Source organism: Apodemus sylvaticus, chromosome 4, assembly GCF_947179515.1.
Source record: "Apodemus sylvaticus chromosome 4, mApoSyl1.1, whole genome shotgun sequence".
Lineage (NCBI taxonomy): Eukaryota > Metazoa > Chordata > Mammalia > Rodentia > Muridae > Apodemus > Apodemus sylvaticus.
In genome coordinates, this window is record NC_067475.1 from 8,319,446 (window position 1) to 8,339,514 (window position 20,069).

The 20,069-nt window shown below is 45.0% G+C and overlaps 1 protein-coding gene across 7 annotated transcripts in view; it reads left to right on the top strand.

Moving 5' to 3' along the window:
- Miga1 (mitoguardin 1) overlaps positions 1–19,858 on the top strand; it is a 61,699-nt gene extending 41,841 nt beyond the window's left edge. For 6 of the 7 annotated variants that reach the window (XM_052178922.1, XM_052178923.1, XM_052178925.1 and 3 more), the window contains 6 exons: positions 416–502; positions 2,000–2,098; positions 6,295–6,429; positions 7,823–7,876; positions 14,597–14,713; positions 16,176–19,858. In XM_052178922.1, the coding sequence (XP_052034882.1) occupies positions 416–502; positions 2,000–2,098; positions 6,295–6,429; positions 7,823–7,876; positions 14,597–14,713; positions 16,176–16,394 (711 nt within the window). In that variant the 3' untranslated portion in view covers positions 16,395–19,858. The remainder of the gene's footprint in view (positions 1–415; positions 503–1,999; positions 2,099–6,294; positions 6,430–7,822; positions 7,877–14,596; positions 14,714–16,175) is intronic. The other variant, XM_052178927.1, reaches the window with a different exon arrangement.
- Positions 19,859–20,069: the final 211 nt, after the last annotated feature.

Consider the following 20,069-nt stretch of genomic DNA (forward strand, 5'->3'; position numbering starts at 1 on the left):
TTATTTATGTGTGTGTGTGTGTGTGTGTGTGTGTGTCTGTATGTGAGAAGAGTTCAGGTGTCCATGAGCCCAGAAGAAGATATCAGGTCCTGAGGAGCTGGGTTCTGAGGCACCCAACCTGGGTGCTGGGAACCAAACTGGGGACCCCTACAAGTATAGAGCATGCTCTCAATCACTAAGCCGGTCTTGCAACTCCTCACTGCAGATATGTAATTGTCTGAAACAGAATTTAAGTTCAAATTTACCCACCCTGAATCTTTTTTGATCATTGGGTTTGAGTCTCTCCATTTCTGTGAATTTGGACTTCCTCTGTCTTCAGTAGTGACTTAGCATCACATCCACCACCCTGACTGCCCGGTTACCCATATGTCACGGGACATCACTCATTCTCACCCTGCAAACTGGTATTTTTCAGCTAATCCTTGCAGAAGCAGACAACAGGTCGTTCCTTGCTGAAAGTGGGAGGAAAATTTTGTCAGCTTTAATTGTGAAAGCCCGGAAGGTAAATGCATTTTCTAAGCAAGTTTTGTTCTTACTAGTTTTTCTAACTGAAGACTAACTACAGGGGCTGGTGAGACTGTTGTGTAGGTAAAGTCCTTCACACCAAGCCTGACAGACTGAACTGGACCCCAGAGCCCACATGACCCAGAACCAGTGCCAACAGCTGTTCCATCACCTCACACAGACAGAGGCTTGTGCCACGTGTCCTGCCAGATGAAGAAAGAGTTTAGCAGGTTTTAGAGTAAAATGTATATTTAAATTTTAATAGTGAATGAAACCTTTGTAAGTAATTGGAAAAGTCCACCAAACTGTATTGGTTTCACTGTTGTTGGGACAGAGCCTGTATGCTCCTCTGGTTGACCTAGAACTCACTTTGTAGATCAGGCTACACTCAAATGTGTGCTGATTCTTTTACCTCTGCCTCATGTGGAATCCCAGATATGTACTACTGCTGGCTATCTCAAAGAGCATTAATTTCTGTTTGAGTTACTTTCTGTGTGCAAATCTCATGACCAAGATGTTTGTAATAACTTAGAACTGCCTGTGGCCTTTGGTGATGTCTGCTGAGGCCTGTCAGTAGAGCTGCTGCTATAACCAGGTGTGGCTGTTATAACCTCCTCAAGCCTGTTCAGGAAGAGGCTGGAGGACAGAGCACGGAGGACCCTGGAGCACAGGCTGTACTGCCTGGTGCTCATCTTCACTGGGCTGAGTAAGGCAGAGGCTGTCGAGAGCTTCACTCAGACTCTAAGGAGCCATGGACTTCACGCAGGCTGGTCCAGAGGAGCGGGCCTGCCCTTAGCCTTTGCCCCTGGTATTCAGCTCCAGGCCATTTTCTCTCAGGCCCCACTCCACACAGAGGAACTGTATTATCTTACCCAGTGTCAGAAGACTCTTGCGACTAGACAGATGGTGAGTGGGAAATAACCTGCGTGAGCACACAGTGCTGAGGGAGTCTCCAGCGAGCGACACTGTGTCCTTGCAGATCCCAGGGTCAATCTTGGGTTTCTTTCTTGGCCTTCCCATTGTAGACAAGCACAGGGCTTTGAACCCGCATCCCTCCAGGAGGAGCCCACCTGCAACAGAAGGACCCCAGGCGTCTGCGGCAACCCGGCTCTCATTTACAGTCTGAACAGTAATCTGCTAACGTTCTACTGGCGTCCCTGTTCTTGGCTTCTGTGAACAGGATAACAGCTAGGAAATGAAGGGCTGAGAGTCAGAGCACTTGCTTAATCCGCCATGGAAAAGGGCCTCAGTTGTAGAACCAGGTGTGGGTTCTAACCTGTAAGGACGGTAGAAACTAGAGGTCATCCACTACTGTACAGGTCATTTGAAGCTAGTCTGGGATGCTAGAGATCCTTTAAAAAAGGAAATAACTTGGTATGCTTTGAAAATATTTTCTAGAATAATTAAGATTCAACTTTCTTGAAAAGTAACTTCCTTTGTAGGCTTAAGTCTTGTTTTAAAGTTATGTTTACACTACACTATGTTCTCTTTACAGAATCCAAAGAAATTTCAAGATGTTTTTGATGAAATGATGTATTTTTTAGAGCAGACTGATCACTGGGATAGTACTGAGATGGAACTTGCTGCCAGAGGGGTAAACAAATTATATAATTCTTATTCTTGCTCTCTCTGCATATTTACATGACCGAGGCTTTGGTTCTCTGTCTTTTCTTTAACTGATAGTAAATCCAGCTGTGTGCTGGTGGGCGCTGTCACATCTAGCTGTGTAGTGTTAGGGTACTATCATATCTAGCTGTGTGATGGTAGATACTGTCTTATTTCTGACATTCATAAACGATGGAAACTATATTCTTCATATATTGATTGGTTATAAAGAAATGCTTTCTAAAAGCCCGTTGTCTTCATTCACATAAGGTAGACCTTGTTACAAGGCATTTACAGTGAACTGTGCAAGAGTGGTTTGAGATGAATAAAGGACAGGGTACCCGAGAGCCAAGGCAGTAGACTTTTCATAGAAGTGAAGAAGTAAATGAACCGAGAAAAACCAGAGACAGTCTTCCTTCAGAGAAGGTATAAAAATTAGAACTTACATTGCAGGTGAATTCATAGGTTATAACATATACAGGATGGTAGAATTTCATACAGACATGATCGAGTGGGTCTATACATACCTCTTAGTTCTCGTTACTTGGTATCTAGGAGCAGCAACAGTACAAAAAATATTATTTCCAGCACATAGTTGGCCCCTAACCGGCACCCACTACAGCATAGCAGGAATCCTTAGGGAATGGTGTCCTTGCTGCGCTCAGAGCAGCTTGCTGTGGTAGAGGCTACAGAGTGCATTTCCAGGGAGCTGGGGCACGGTAGGTCTGGACGCAGGACCCACCCTTCACCCTCCCTAATCTTTACCTACTTTTCCATATTCATGTCTAAAGTGGGTAAGTCTGAACACCAAGTCTACTTTAGTTTTCCCAGCTTTTATCTGCTCTGCTTGTCTTTATCTTGACCTACATCTCTATTCCTTTTGCCTAATCTACTGCATCTCTGTACTGTGACTCACTGCCCACTGCATCCCTAATCTACTCCATCTCTGTACTCTGACTCACTGCCCACTGCATCCCTAATCTACTCCATCTCTGTACTGTGACTCACTGCCCACTGCATCCCTAATCTACTGCATCTCTGTACTCTGACTCACTGCCCACTGCATCCCTAATCTACTGCATCTCTGTACTCTGACTCACTGCCCACTGCATCCCTAATCTACTGCATCTCTGTACTGTGACTCACTGCCCACAGCATCCCTAATCTACTCCATCTCTGTACTGTGACTCACTGCCCACTGCATCCCTAATCTACTCCATCTCTGTACTCTGACTCACTGCCCACTGCATCCCTAATCTACTCCATCTCTGTAGTCTGTGACTCACTGCCCACTGCATCCCTAATCTACTCCATCTCTGTAGTCTGTGACTCACTGCCCACTGCATCCCTAATCTACTGCATCTCTGTACTCTGACTCACTGCCCACTGCATCCCTAATCTACTCCATCTCTGTACTCTGACTCACTGCCCACTGCATCCCTAATCTACTCCATCTCTGTACTCTGACTCACTGCCCACTGCATCCCTAATCTACTCCATCTCTGTACTGTGACTCACTGCCCACTGCATCCCTAATCTACTCCATCTCTGTAGTCTGTGACTCACTGCCCACTGCATCCCTAATCTACTCCATCTCTGTAGTCTGTGACTCACTGCCCACTGCATCCCTAATGTACTCCATCTCTGTACTGTGACTCACTGCCCACTGCATCCCTAATCTACTCCATCTCTGTACTGTGACTCACTGCCCACTGCATCCCTAATCTACTGCATCTCTGTACTGTGACTCACTGCCCACTGCATCCCTAATCTACTCCATCTCTGTACTCTGACTCACTGCCCACTGCATCCCTAATCTACTCCATCTCTGTAGTCTGTGACTCACTGCCCACTGCATCCCTAATCTACTCCATCTCTGTACTCTGACTCACTGCCCACTGCATCCCTAATCTACTCCATCTCTGTACTGTGACTCACTGCCTACTGCATCCCTAATCTACTCCATCTCTGTAGTCTGTGACTCACTGCCCACTGCATCCCTAATCTACTGCATCTCTGTACTGTGACTCACTGCCCACTGCATCCCTAATCTACTGCATCTCTGTACTGTGACTCACTGCCCACTGCATCCCTAATCTACTGCATCTCTGTACTGTGACTCACTGCCCACTGCATCCCTAATCTACTCCATCTCTGTACTCTGACTCACTGCCCACTGCATCCCTAATCTACTGCATCTCTATACTCTGACTCACTGCCCACTGCATCCCTAATCTACTCCATCTCTGTACTGTGACTCACTGCCCACTGCATCCCTAATCTACTCCATCTCTGTACTGTGACTCACTGCCCACTGCATCCCTAATCTACTCCATCTCTGTACTCTGACTCACTGCCCACTGCATCCCTAATCTACTCCATCTCTGTACTGTGACTCACTGCCCACTGCATCCCTAATCTACTGCATCTCTGTACTGTGACTCACTGCCCACTGCATCCCTAATCTACTCCATCTCTGTACTCTGACTCACTGCCCACTGCATCCCTAATCTACTGCATCTCTGTACTGTGACTCACTGCCCACTGCATCCCTAATCTACTGCATCTCTGTACTCTGACTCACTGCCCACTGCATCCCTAATCTACTCCATCTCTGTACTCTGACTCACTGCCCACTGCATCCCTAATCTACTCCATCTCTGTACTCTGACTCACTGCCCACTGCATCCCTAATCTACTCCATCTCTGTACTGTGACTCACTGCCCACTGCATCCCTAATCTACTCCATCTCTGTACTGTGACTCACTGCCCACTGCATCCCTAATCTACTGCATCTCTGTACTGTGACTCACTGCCCACTGCATCCCTAATCTACTGCATCTCTGTACTCTGACTTACTGCCCACTGCATCCCTAATCTACTCCATCTCTGTACTCTGACTCACTGCCCACTGCATCCCTAATCTACTCCATCTCTGTACTCTGACTCACTGCCCACTGCATCCCTAATCTACTGCATCTCTGTACTCTGACTCACTGCCCACTGCATCCCTCCCTTGCATTACTCTCTCTATTTTGTTCACCTACATTTCTGCTAAAATTAGCTTTTTGTTTTGAGATAGTCTCATGGTGCCCAGCAGTGGACTCCATGGAGCTGGTGATGGGCCTGATCCTCCTGCCTCTTCCAGCAGGTGCTGACATCATGCCATACATGCACTGTGCCTGACTCTTCAAAACCATCTTTAAATATGTGATGATCTCCCTCCTCAGTATCTGCACCCTCCTGTGAAAATAGAGTAAAATCCTTCACGTGGGAATAAGTCCTGACAGGATCTCATCCTTGTTTCCTGTCAGGTTTTACCTTTGCCACTTTCAGTGTGTCTTTCCATTCAGCACCATTGTGTTTCTTCTGACCTTACGTCTCTGACAGGCATTCCCTGTAACTGGGAAGGTTCACTCCCTAAGGGAAGCCATCTCTAATATCTAGCTTATAATCAATCCCTGCTGCAAGCTCTGTGAGCTGAATTGTGTTATTGGGATTATGACCCGTCCAGCGGGTCCAGTTATTCAGGGTTCTGAAGAGGTGCTACCTGAGGGTCAAAGGGGGGGAGAGAGAAAGGAGACCAGGCAGGGTTCAGTTGTCGAGGTCTCCTTTAATGTTCCAGGGTTCACAGGTTTTAAGCTTTCAGAGGAAGAGCTTGCCTCAAGGCAAGAACAAAGAAGGTAGGGGCAAAGGCATTCTTGGCAGTTTCAGCAGGAAGAGATAAGGGTGGAACATCCTGCGGTTTATCTCAGAACTTCCCTTTAACCAGCAGCTCATGGGGAGAGGCTCTTCTTTGTTTTACTCAGGACCTTTGCCCTGCCAGCCCTCCAGGCTGTTAGTGAGGGTCCATTATGGCTTCCCACAGGATTATTTGCTGTTTTCCCCCAGTAAACTCCAGGTTTCTGAGATGCCTACTGTAGATATCCAAGTACCTGGTAAGCCCATAATACAACCTAGTGTTTCAGTGATGGAGCGAGGTGGGCGCTCTCATGGGTCAGACGGGCACATCTGTGAGCTCTGGGGGGAGGGGGGAGGAACAAGCTTCCCGGGACCGCAGTTTGGTACTTAGCTCCTCATTGTGGAGAAACATACTCTGAATAACTCAAAACCTGGTATTGCAAAAGCACAGACTTTATTCCAGAATGCTGTAATACTCATTGCTATCTTGCAATTTAATACAGGTGAAAAATTTAAATTTTTATGATGTGGTTCTGGATTTTATATTAATGGATTCCTTTGAAGATCTGGAAAACCCGCCGACATCCATTCAGAGCGTGGTGAGCAACCGCTGGCTCAACTCTTCCTTCAAAGAAACCGTGAGTGACCTCTCCTCTCCTCTCTGTGCCGTGAGTGGCCTCTCCTCTCCTCTCTGTGCCGTGAGTGGCCTCTCCTCTCCTCTCTGTGCCGTGAGTGGCCTCTCCTCTCCTCTCTGTGCCATGAGTGGCCTCTCCTCTCTCTGCCGTCAGGTCTGATGGGAATGATCAGAGATGGACAACGTATTAAAAATCAGAGCAGTCGGGTGTAGTGCCACATGCCTTGAATCCTAGTACCCAGGAAGTAGAAACAGGCAGATCTCTGTGAGTTCAAGGCCATTCAGAACTACATAGACCCTGTCTAAAGAAAACTGAACTCATCCTTTGTCATTGGGATCATGTGTGTAGTAGTTACACTTCAGATAAATTCTCCTTTGAAAGCCATGGGTACCAACTGCTGGCATGGGGTTTCATGGTAAAGTCTGATGCAGGAAATGTGTTCCATTGGCAGTCTCACAGTTGTTAGAACTTCCAGATACTGCATCTTAAAGCATTTTAAGTGCAGCTCTTCCTTCACTAAGGTGTGTGGTAGCCACAGAAAATGCATTTTCTCTTTTCAACCACTGACTTGGTACAGTTGGGTCACCCAGCATAGAGGCTGCACCAGGTTTCACTAAGGCAATTCTTTTGCCTCCTCATAGTTAGTTTTTTGGTTCTTGAATAAAACTTAGCTTTTACCCTCAGACATTCCAGCAACACTGTCCTTGAAGGAAAGAGAACAATCTATCTTCATTTTCAGTAGAGAACATTTACTTGTGTGTATATATATTGGCAAATTATTTTCATTGAATTTCTATAGGAATAGAATTTGGGACCTCTGTTTTTGTTCATTTGAGAGACAAGGTCTCACTCTGTAGCCCAGGCTGGCCGGCACTCTGGGCATCTGCTGCTTCAGCCTCTTATACACCAGGATCACAGGCATGAGCTTCTGTATATAGTGTTAGGATTTATGAGCCTTGAGAATTGTGTTATAGTTGCTTTAAGTGCCTTGGTTTTGGAGTTCAGCCTTTTTCTGTTAGGGCTGGTTGGTTGGTTGGTTGGTTGGTTTTGGTTTTGGTTTTTCCAGACAGGGTTTCTCCGTATAGCCTTGGCTGTCCTGGAACTCAGTCTGTAGACCAGACTGACTTTGAACTCAGAGGTCCGCCTCCCAAGAGTTGGGATAAAAGAGGCGCCACTACTGCCCAGCTTTTGTATATAAATTTTAATTTCATAAAAATGAAGACTCTACCCTGATGTTTGTAAACAATACAGGAAACCCAGAGTTGTACTTACTGTTACAATTTGGGATTTTTAAACCAAGGTACTTTGAATTCTAATAAAAATCACCATTTTAAAATGGAAATATTGATAATAAACATGAATTTAAACCTTGCTTTTTTCCTCTGTCTGTATTTAGGCTGTGGCCTCAAGTTGCTGGTCAGCGCTGAAACAGAAAAGGCAGCAGGTGAAGGTAAAGCGTGCGGTGCCCGACCCCTGCTCAGGTCCCGACCCCTGCTCAGGTCCCGACCCCTGCTCAGGTCCCGACCCCTCCTTAGGTCCCGACCCCCCCTCAGGTCCCGACCCCCGCTCAGGTCCCGACCCCTGCTCAGGTCCCGACCCCTGCTCAGGTCCCGACCCCTGCTCAGGTCCCCACTCCTCCTCAGGTCCCGACCCCTCCTCAGGTCCCGACCCCTCCTTAGGTCCCGACCCCCCCTCAGGTCCCGACCCCCGCTCAGGTCCCGACCCCTGCTCAGGTCCCGACCCCTGCTCAGGTCCCCACTCCTCCTCAGGTCCCGACCCCTCCTCAGGTCCCAACCCCTGCTCAGGTCCCGACTCCTCCTCAGGTCCCCACTCCTCCTCAGGTCCCGACCCCTCCTCAGGTCCCGACCCCTGCTCAGGTCTCGACCCCTCCTCAGGTCCCCACTCCTCCTCAGGTCCCGACCCCTCCTCAGGTCCCCACTCCTCCTCAGGTCCCGACCCCTCCTCAGGTCCCCACTCCTCCTCAGGTCCCGACCCCTCCTCAGGTCCCGACCCCTCCTCAGGTCCCGACCCCTCCTCAGGTCCCGACCCCCCCTCAGGTCCCGACCCCTGCTCAGGTCCCGACCCCTGCTCAGGTCCCGACCCCTGCTCAGGTCCCGACCCCCGCTCAGGTCCCGACCCCTCCTCAGGTCCCGACCCCCCCTCAGGTCCCGACCCCTCCTCAGGTCCCGACCCCCCCTCAGGTCCCAACCCCTCCTCAGGTCCCGACCCCTCCTCAGGTCCCGACCCCTGCTCAGGTCCCGACCCCTGCTCAGGTCTCGACCCCTCCTCAGGTCCCCACCCCTCCTCAGGTCCCCACTCCTCCTCAGGTCCCGACCCCTCCTCAGGTCCCGACCCCTCCTCAGGTCCCGACCCCTCCTCAGGTCCCGACCCCTCCTCAGGTCCCCACTCCTTCTCAGGTCCCGACCCCTCCTCAGGTCCCGACCCCTGCTCAGGTCCCGACCCCTCCTCAGGTCCCCACTCCTCCTCAGGTCCCGACCCCTCCTCAGGTCCCGACCCCTCCTCAGGTCCCCACTCCTCCTCAGGTCCCGACCCCTCCTCAGGTCCCCACCCCTCCTCAGGTCCCCACTCCTCCTCAGGTCCCGACCCCTCCTCAGGTCCCGACCCCTGCTCAGGTCCCGACCCCTCCTCAGGTCCCCACTCCTCCTCAGGTCCCGACCCCTCCTCAGGTCCTGACCCCTCCTCAGGTCCCGACCCCTCCTCAGGTCCTACTCTGTGGCTTTTAGACCAGCTGAGCCTGGATCATTTATAAGGCTGGTTCAGGCCACATAGTGAAGACCCCAAAGTCCAAAATCTGCCTGCCTGCAGTATCTACCAAGGCTTTGTGCTGTCCGCCTGTGTCTGGAGAGGGTCACTTTATAACAGTGTATCCTCACAGGCCAGAGTGAACGCTTACTCGGGCCACAGGGCTCTGATGAACTCACAGGGCTTCTGCATCTGTGATGAACATGCCTTCCCCTGTGTGCACTCTGAAGTGAGATTGCCCAGGCGGAAATGTCACTTACTAGCAGGATGACCCTGGGAGTTGCTCAACCCTTCCATCATTAATGTTGTCGTCTTTGAGACAGGATAGGGACAATGTTCACTTTATACAGACAGGTTTTAAAAGATTTAGTATGACGTGCTAAGGGCTCACGTGTGGTTCAGTGGTCCTCAGTTCAGTTCTAGCTACAAAACAAGATAAGCGGCCGACACAGTAACACAGAGTTCAGTGGAAAGTACTTAGCATAGTGTACTGTGCAACCACTGACTATATTACCTTATCCGACCTGGATTGTTTTACCTTATCTGTGTTTTGATCTAATATCTGTAGCCCTGAGCTGCAAGGCCGACCCTAGGTGTTCTACAGCACAGCCCTTTCTTCCAGCATATTCGGTAGGTGCTTAGCAACAATTCTAGGAAGTCTATTTGAATAATTCTGGCTTGAAGTTATTCCAGAAACCGTACCGTAGCTGTCTTTCCCTTACAGGTCTTTCTGTCTTTGTCTCTTTCTCTCCCGAGGAGTCGGTATGAGTTTGTGTGTATGTAGGAAATGAGTGTGTGGATGACTGAGTGTGTGTGCTTCTTCATGCAGTAGGTGAGGGCATGCCACAGTAGGCCTGTGGACATCAGAGGACATTTGAATATCCACTCACACCTTTGCATCTTCTTTGAGACAGTCTTTTTCCTGCTACGTAATCCAGGCTAGCTGAAAATCTCCCTGTCCCTTCCTCTCATCTCCCCGTAGGAACATGCTGGCGTTTACAGATGTTTGTCCTGTGTATCTGACTTTTGTGTGGGTTCTAAAGATCTGCATTCAGGTTGTCAGTCTTGCATGACAAATTCTTGACCCACTATGAAAAAAAAAACAAAAAAACAAAACAAATCCTCAGCTTTGCCAATGGAATGTATCAAGGATCAAGTAGGAGAATGGCAAGACAGGGTAGAGGAACTGCACCAAAATAAAAACCAAATCAGCTCAGAGGAGGGAGGGTTTCTTTGGCTTACACTTGCACATTCCAGTGTACCATCAAGGAAACTCAAGGCAGGCACTTAAACTCAGACAGACGCTGGAAGGCTGTCCATTGGCTGGTGGCCTTCTCAGCTTGCTTTCTTACATCATCCAGGACCACCTGCCCAGAAGGCCCCTCCCACAGTGGCCGGGCCTTCTCCCAGCTGTCTGTCATCAAGAGAAAGCCCCTCTGTCTTACAACAGCAAGCTGATGGAGGCATTCCTCTTCCCAAGTGGCTCTAGTTTATGTCAAGTTGACAAAGAGCCAACCAGCACATTAAAGAACAGAGCATACGTGGATTCTAAGATGCTATAAAAAGACTAAACTTTTGATACATGCAAGAAAAGAAACCCAGGTTGAAGTCACAGAAAATAAGTTCAACAAAATCATAGAAGAAAGTTTCCCAAATTTAAGGCAAGAGATGCCTGTCAAGATGCAAGAGGCACACAGTGAACATCAAGTGGATAGGACCAGAAAGGAAACTGCCTGTGTCAAGTAATGGTCAAAACCCTGAATGTGCAGAGCAAAGGCACAATAATGAAACTACAGAGAGAAAAAGCTACCAGACTAACAGCCACATCCACTGTTCTAGTGGAGATTTAAAAAGCCACAGTGGTTCAAAAGGATGTTCTATAAGTCCTGAAAGACCACAGATGACATCCTAGACTACTGTGCTCAAAACAAAAACAAAACAAAATAAAACAAAACAAAAAAACCTATTAGTCACACTCAAATGAAAAAGAAAAAAATTTTATGACACCAACAGGTTAAAGAAATTTATGACCCCAAGCCATATCGGATAGGATACTTTGAAAGGATGCTTTGGTCTTAAGAAAAAACATACCTAAAAAAATAAACATTTTCAGAACAACTAATCAAAAGAGTGCTAAGAGCCGGGTGGTGGTGATGCACACCTTTAATCCCAGCACTTGGGAGGCAGGGGCAGGCGGATTTCTGAGTTCAAGGCTAGCCTGGTCTACAGAGTGAGTTCCAGGACAACCAAGGACAGACAGACAGAAACCCTGTCTCAAAAAAACCAAAAAAAAAAAAAAAAAAAAAAAAAAAGAGTGCTAAGAAAGCACCACAAAAACCCAAAATGACAAGGACAGGAAATAATATATACTGTTCAGTATAACTCATAATATTAATAGTTGTAATTACCCAACAAAGAGAGACAAATGAACAAAATTTGATTCGAAAACATAGGTCCCCTCCCTTTGTTTTTTGCTGCTTCCAGAAAAAACATACCTTATCATCAGTGATAGATAATACCTTAGGATAAAAGGATGAAAAATAGAACTAAGAAACAATGATAATTATCTATTCTAATGTCTGACAAAATTTACTTCAAACCATAGCTAATCAGATGAGGTAAGGACACATCACACTAAAGAGAGTCTCCCAGGAAGCATTGCACTTGTAAGAAACTGGTTGGACTGGAGAGATGGCTCAGCAGCTAAGAACACAACTGTTCTTCCAGAGAACCCAAGTTCAGTTTGAAGTAGCAAGTCAAGACAGCTCACAACCACCTGTAATCCAATTCCAAGTGATCTGAAGCCCTCTGGCCTCTGTAATCACATGGATGTATGTGCACAGAGATATACATATAGATAGACACTTGATTAAAATAAATCCTTAAAAATACATAGTTTTGATGTAAAACCACAGATTCACCTCAACACTATGTTGGTGAGCTACTTTGATTCACCAGTCTCTCCAACAGACAGGTTATCCAGACAAAGCTAATAATCAGAATGCACAGGAGTAAAATGACATTATAACAGACACCCAGATGTTAAAGAAGACACTTTCTCAATAGCCATTGGAACTTTCTCCAAATCGACAGCATAGTAATACACAAAGCAAGTATCAACAATGGATGAAAATTGAAGTACCATTCTGTGTCCTAACTGACTCACAGTGGAATAAAACTGGGTACCAAGAACTATTGACAGTACACAAATTCATGGAAACTGAACAGCAGGCTATTGAATGACAGGCCAAGGAAGATAATGAGAAGGAAAATATTTTTTAACTTAAAAAAAAGTCTTAATTAGAGTTATTTTATATTGTGTTAGTGTTTTGCCTGTGTGTTTGTCTGAGTATCAGTGTATGCTTGGTGCCCACAGAGGATAGAACAGTCTCTCTGGAGTCTGTCTTCTTGAGTTCTTTGTATATCTTGGATATTAGCCCTCTGTCGGAGTAGGATTGGTAAAGCTCCTTTCCCAATCTGTTGGTCGCTGTTTTGTCCTATTGACAGTGTCCTTTGCCTTATAGAAGCTTTGCAATTTTATGAGGTCCCATTTGTCAGTTCTTGATCTTAGAGCATAAGCTATTGGTCTTCTGTTCAACATTTGAAATGTAAATAAAGAAAATATGTAATACAAAATAAAAATAAAAAAAGAGAGAAGAGACATCAGATCTCTCTGAAACTGGAGTTAGAGATGGTTGTGAACTGTAGTGTCAGTGCTAAGAATTGAACCCAGACCTGCTGCAAGGCCAGCCAGTGCTCTTAACCACTGAGCTATCTCTCCAGACTGAGAAGGAAAACCTTAAATTCCTAGAATTGAATATAAATGAAAGTGCATTATATCAGAAATCTAAGTAGCACAGAGGGGGGTGAGGGGGGAGATCTTAGAAATTACTTAACGTCTTAGAAATTACTAACAATGCATCTGAAGGCTTCAGAAAAATAGGATAAACAATGCCCAATGTTGGCAGATGGGAAAAGATAATCAAAATAAAATGGAAATAAAACCAGTTTAAAATGTTATTTTTCTTAAGATTGTCAACCCTTTCTTTAGACTAATTAACCAAAGAAAAGATAAGACCCAAATTAATAAAACTTAGAGATCAAAAGGGAGATGAACAATACAGCAGACACTGAGGCAGTTCAGAGAATCCTAAGGACAGAGTTGAAAAATCTGTAATCTACTAAACTAGAAACTCAGCAATCGTAGAGATTTTCTTCAAATGCACATATGTGTACCAGTATTTCATAAGAGTCAGTCACATGACAAAGTTTAATAATATTGACTTTCTTACTTTTTTTTTTTTTTTTTTTTTTTTTTTTTTTTTTTGGTTTTTTCAAGACAGGATTTCTCTGTATATCCCTAGCTGTCCCGGAACTCACTCTGTAGACCAGGCTGGCCTCGAACTCAGAAGTCCGCCTTCCTCTGCCTCCCAGAGTGCTGGGATTACAGGTGTGCGCCACCACCACCTGGCTTAATATTGACTTTCTTAACTAAAGGTTAGAATTCTAATAAGAATAATTCAATGCCTTATTTATGTGTTTATGTGTTTGTTTATAGGCAGGCTGGCCTGGAATTTCTGTGTTGCCAGAAATGACCTTGCAATCCTAATCCTTTTACTCCTACTACCCATGTGCTAAAACTGCAACTGCATCCCAGCACTCCTGGTCAAACTGCAGCTGCACCCCAACACACCTGGCTTGTAGGGTGCGGGGTATCATCCCAGGGTGCTGTGTGTGCTAGGCAAGCAGTCTACCTACTGAGTGCCACCTCAAGCCTCGATGCTTAGGCATTTAGTGCTTAATCCTTTAAAACCTATTTTAGAAGGGGGCTTTGGTCGCTACAGTTGAGTAGAACTTTCAAATCATGAAAACTAGTCAAAATATCCATAAAAATTACATAGAATATTATATCATTGTTAGAACTTGGTACGACTCGATAATTGCTTTTAGGAAGTAGAAGTTAAATGCAAACTCCAAGATGACTGGGGATGGTCCCTGTGGGCTTATATATTTGCATCTCGGTCCCCAGCCGATGAACTGTTTGGGAAGGGTTAGGAGGTGGTTTGTTAGAGTAAGTTGTCCTTGTTGGAAGAGGTGTTCCAGAGTTTTAAAAAGTCTGAAATTTTTCTGGCTGGAGCCTTGGATAAGGAAGGATTACCTTGTGTTTCTATGAGGTGAGTTTGCCTCTCCTCTGAAACTGCTGGCTAGAGTATGAAACCTGTATAAACCCTCTGATTCTTGGTTACTTTTGAGTTTGTTAGTGTTCCCAATGGCTGTCTCACCATGGAACCTTGGGCTGCTCTCGAAGACTTCTGACCACATAATGGCTAGCAGTTTATGTTTCATTACTAGAGAAAGTAAATTTAATAAGATAAAAGTGTACTGATTGCCTTTTGTTTCCCAGCAGATCTCAGATGGATTTTTCGCCCATTTTTATGCCATCTGTGAGCATGTCAGTCCTGTCTTAGCCTGGGGCTTCTTGGGTCCGAGAAATTCTCTCTATGACTTATGTTGCTTCTTTAAGGTATGTTCAGCCATTGAATCCTTGTTTTAAAGAATAAAATAAAGTTGTTTACTTTTGTATAACATGTAAAGTTATAAAACTCACCTAATTCTATATTTAAATGCCAGTAATAAATCGGTGACAGTAATATCAGCGTTAATATTACAGAACAGTGCCTTAGAGAACTGGTGCCCAAGCCGGGCGGTGGTGGTACACGCCTGTAATCCTAGCACTCTGGGAGACAGAGGCAGGCAGATTTCTGAGTTCGAGGCCAGTCTGGTCTACAGAGTGAGCTCCAGGACAGCCAGGGCTACACAGAGAAACCCTGTCTCGAAAAAACCAAATCGAGAGAGAGAGAGAGAGAGAGAGAGAGAGAGAGAGAGAGAGAGAGAGAGAGAGAGAGAGAGAGAACTGGTGCCCTGCAGCTAGAATAGACTCCCCAGGTCCACTGACTGTGTCTAGTTTTTTCTGTCTTGGATACTATCATATTACAATGACACATGAGAAATACTACAAAAATGACCTGTGTGGTATTGAGATATAGAACTAAATTCTGCACAAGGTGATAGAAATGTTGAAATCTAAGCTGTTAGATTTCACATAAGAATTTTCACATAATAAGTTTTGTTGTCATGTCTGAAGTTTGCTTGCCAAAATGTTTGTTAGCATTCACTGCAGAATGTTCTGGCTGGCCAAGTATCAGGGAAACCTCTGTGTTTGGCAGTGTTGAGGTAATGAATTTCAGGAACCAACAGTGCAGAGGAGTATGAACCTGAATGCTTGGACAGATGCCCTGCTGTACTATGAAGTTTCTAAAAGTTTGTTTGCTTTATTAACACAATGGTTTTATAAATGATTTAGGATGCTTTCATTTTATCTAGTGATGTCATTTAGAACTCATTAATTTGTGGCTCGTCTACGTAGCTTTCCAGTTGTAGATTGTGTGCATCTGTGGAGTAGAGCCGGTGGCCAAGCTGTCCTGAGTTCTCCAACCCTGCCTTCCTGTCAGAGTGGGGCACTAGACTGCTGGCTTTCTCTTTGCAATTCATTCTCTTCCATCACGTCATTGTAGCTGAGGTTTAGTGTTTAATAGTCAACAGCTTACTTTAAATGTGCGTCAGTATATTAGCTCCCTGCAGAGACTCTTCTCAGATAGTTGTGAGCCACCATGTGGTTGCTGGAATTTGAACTCAGGACCTCTGGAAGAGCAGTCGGTGCTCTTAACCGCTGAGCCATCTCTCCAGCCCCTTTGAGAGGATTCCAGCATTTGAGTGGCAGAGGCAAGCAGACTTTGTGAGTTTGAGCACAGCCAGGACTACACATGGCTCAAACTTGTTCAAAGTCCCTTGCCAGTGAGACGTGAAACCAGCCTCAGAACTAAAATGCCTGACTCCTAGTTTAAAGTCTGGTCCAGTGTCAACAATTCATAGCTTTAACGAATTGCAGCCTAATAAATGCCAATGTCTGTGTATTCCTTTTCCAGAATCAAGTTCTTTTCTTTCTCAAAGACATCTTTGACTTTGAGAAGGTGCGCTATTCCAGCATAGATACGCTGGCAGAGGACCTCACACACTTACTCATGCGCCGCACGGAGCTGCTAGTCACCTGTCTTGGTGCAGACGCCCTGAGGCATGCCACTGCCTGTACTAGCGGGCACTCCCACACTGTGCCCACTGCGCTGTTAGAAGCCAAAGTACAATAAGTACCAGAAGAGGTTTGAGACCACTGTCCAGTGCTCTAGGGTAACTGCCGACGGTGAGTGGGCCTCAGAGTCTACAGGATTGATAACGTGGCCTCAGGGAGGAGGGCCTTGTCTAGGATGGGTGGGTGTGGCCTCAGGGAGGAGGGCCTTGTCAAGGATGGGTGGGTGTGGCCTCAGGGAGGAGGGCCTTGTCAAGGATGGGTGGGTGTGGCCTCAGGGAGGAGGGCCTTGTCAAGGATGGGTGGGTGTGGCCTCAGGGAGGAGGGCCTTGTCAAGGATGGGTGGGTGTCCTGCATGTATGCAGGAGGTTTGTCATTGAAGCCATGCTATGGATCCAGAGTGACTTTTTAATAATCTTTGGGTAATAATTTAAGTTGTGAAATGTTGCATATCTTGTGACTGTTGCTTGAATTGAAGCCAATGCTATAGGAGTCCATTGTCTTCACACAATCTGCAGTGTCCAGTATCATCCTCAAATGTGTCTTGACGCTTTGCTCCTTGAAAATACACTAGCCCAAGGTGATTGTATTTGTGTAACAATCTATGACTTCTAGCATCAACATACTTAACTTTGCCTGAAATGTATTTCTAACCATATTTACTATTTGTTTAATAGAATTTATACGATAGAGATGTTTACCTGTGCTGTTTACCCATGACTTGTATATTTGCTACTGTATTTGAATCAAAGAAGTCACCCTCACAAAGGACTGGCTGCCCAGCTGAGGGTGGTGAGCAGTTTACAGTGCCCACCTGGGGAGGGTCGCCTGCAGGCCAGAGGCTGTTACTGTTGTCCTGTAAGTTATGATACACTGAGTATTTTTATCTCATTTTCCCTCAGATGAATATTAAATTTGAAAATATCATTTATTTACAAAAAAAAGAATTAAAAATGTATCCTCTTTTAAATGTAACTTTGAGGCTTGCTTAAAGTATTAAACTTTAGAATAAGATAATTTCCTTTTTTTCACAAAACAAACTTTTAATTACATAGAGTTTATCACATTAGAACTTTGTCATGTTATGCAGAAATGTTAAAAATACTCATACTTTGAGCTTACGTTTTAAAGGAATTTTTCTCTCAGTTGTAAAATGCTAATATTTTAAATGCTATGGGAGTATAATTTTATGTCCTTATGATAAACATATGAGCAACTGGGTTATAAGTAACCTTCAAAGTACATTCTATATTTTCAAGGTTTCATTAATTTTGCTTTAAGATCATGAACCATGTTTTCACCAGTGGATTGGATTCACTGACTTGTTGTTCTAAAGTGGGCTGCATTGATTTTAAGAGAGAATTATACAGAAGGATGTGAAATGGGTTTTTAAATAATGCATTTTTAGATTAAAGTGCCTAGATTAAGGTTAATGATGAGAAAATAAAAAGTGAAAAGAAGTTTAATTTTTTAAGACTTTAAGCATATAGGTGCATCACAGTTATGTAATCAGTTACCTGTGCCATTAGCTGCAGGCTCTGAGGCCTGTGCTCTCAGGCACGGCCTTTGCCTTCTCCCCGTAGTTCTTCCTTTCCTGACCACCATGCGCGATTCTGCCTGAGGACGAAGCGCACTGAGCCCCAGCTCCCTTCCTGCTTTCACTTTAGATATTTTTACCTATGAGCTGTCACCAATGTGACACATGTGTGCGTGCCTTCCTGTTACCACATAAGCAAGACAGTTGTGCATTATATTCATTTATTCATTGGAGATCTAAGTGTTTTGTCCTGTGGTTTTGTAAACAGCGATATAAGTGTACTATCTTTTAGAGGGAAATCCTCGTTGAAATGGTTTGGAAGAACTGCACTGTATAACAGTAAACCTGCAATGATGTGAGATGATCTTGGTGGGTGACCTTTCCAAAAAGTATTTGATTTTCTTTCTGGTTTTACATTCCAGTTAAAAAAATAAATTGCCCATCTTCAAGAAAGGGTTCCTTTGTCAAACTCAGTGCTTAAGTTTTGATGGGTTATTAACTAGAATATAAACAAGATAGTTTGTGGCCTTTGATAAAAGAGATCAGAATGACCAAATAAAATTTGGGAGCAATAAATGTAGGAGAAAAATCTTTGGTGGGAGGTTTGGGAAAGCTTAACTTTTTAAAGGAAAATGTCTTTTTAAAAAGACTATCTGTGGCTCTGACTGTTGAAAATACATACCAGTTTTTATTTGCCTTAAAATTAAACATAGAAGCAATGCTTTAACAGATAAAAGCAAAATATCAAGCGAGGGTAGAGCCTGTTACGGAAAGAAGACTCACGGTGTTAGCCGAAGATAGCTACCATGTGCAAGATGATCGAGGGCAGAGTTGAGCCTGAGAAAACTGGGACAACTTCAGTTGATTTATTTTCCTTTATTTGTTTGTTTTTCTATGTTCTTGTTCAACTAAAAAAGTAGTTATTTCTTCCCAAAGGTTAACACTATGTTCATAAATTAACAAAACAGAATTCTCTGTTTTTACAAGAAGCCACGGTTTTCTATTCTGTAACAGTCAGCTCGAAAGAGCTGTGTCTGTCTCCCGAAACACACTTCTCACATGAGCCATTGATTTGTTGAGCTGACTGACTACTGGAAGTATTTACAAGTGTTTCTCGGCTGTAAGATGTAGCGTTTCCTCCTTTCTTTCTGGCAACTGCCCTAGAGATGGGGAGGGCCAGCGGGAGGGTGAGAAAGCGGAGGTGAGCTCCGCCCCGGCCTGTCCGGACCAGACTGCAAGCTGTGTTCATAACGCTGGTTTTTATTTTTAATATGAACAGTATTGATAATTAACATAATTAAACTGTAATTTTAAACTGACTATGAGAATCAGCCTGAGTTAAAATCTGTGAATTGTTAAATTAAGAAATATGTATGTGGGGGCCGGTGAGATGGCTCAGAGGTTAAGAGCTGTGGCTGCTCTTCCAGAGGTCCTGAGTTCAATTCCCAGCAACCACATGGTGGCTCACAACCATCTGTAATGAGGTCTGATGCCCTCTTCTGGAGTGTCTGAGGACAGCTACAGTGTACTTACATATAACAAATAAATGTTCAAAAACAATGTGTATGTGAAAGTGAGTGGTCTGCACCCTGTGATGACTGGCTGTGAACTGCTTGTTCTTAGTGACTATGTCATGTCCGTCCTCCTGACTGGCCTCAGCGTATCTGCCTCTTCACTGTAAGGACGGAACTCATTAATTTGTATAAAGTAAATCACTGCAGTGGCCGACAGCAGCCCCGTCCTTCACGGCAGTGGAGTGAGCATGTTTTCTGTTCCAGCCAAATAAACCAGTGAAGGTGTCTTGGTGATGTGCTGGCTGCATTAGTCATGTTCTCTATGGCGTGCGGTCACAGACGCCTCCGTAGGTCTGCCCTTTCACAGGCCACAGAGGGAGGCAGAGAGAAAGGAGGACTGAAATCAAATGTAGAATACTACCAGATATCGTTTGTGCTACCATGGAAATAAAGATACCATTGTGATTAATAACATTTCAGTATTCTTATTTTGATTGAAATATTTCAGAGAATAAGACCATCAGGCAGAGTAAGCTGGTGAGGTGATACTGTTCTTCCTCGGCGACCCTGCCTGGGCGGAATGCCCTCTGGGCAAGGACGCCATCACTGAACGGCGCACCCAGCTCCTATTTCTTAAATTCTCTGTCTCTTTGTGTGTGTGTGTGTGTGTGTGTGTATGTGTGTG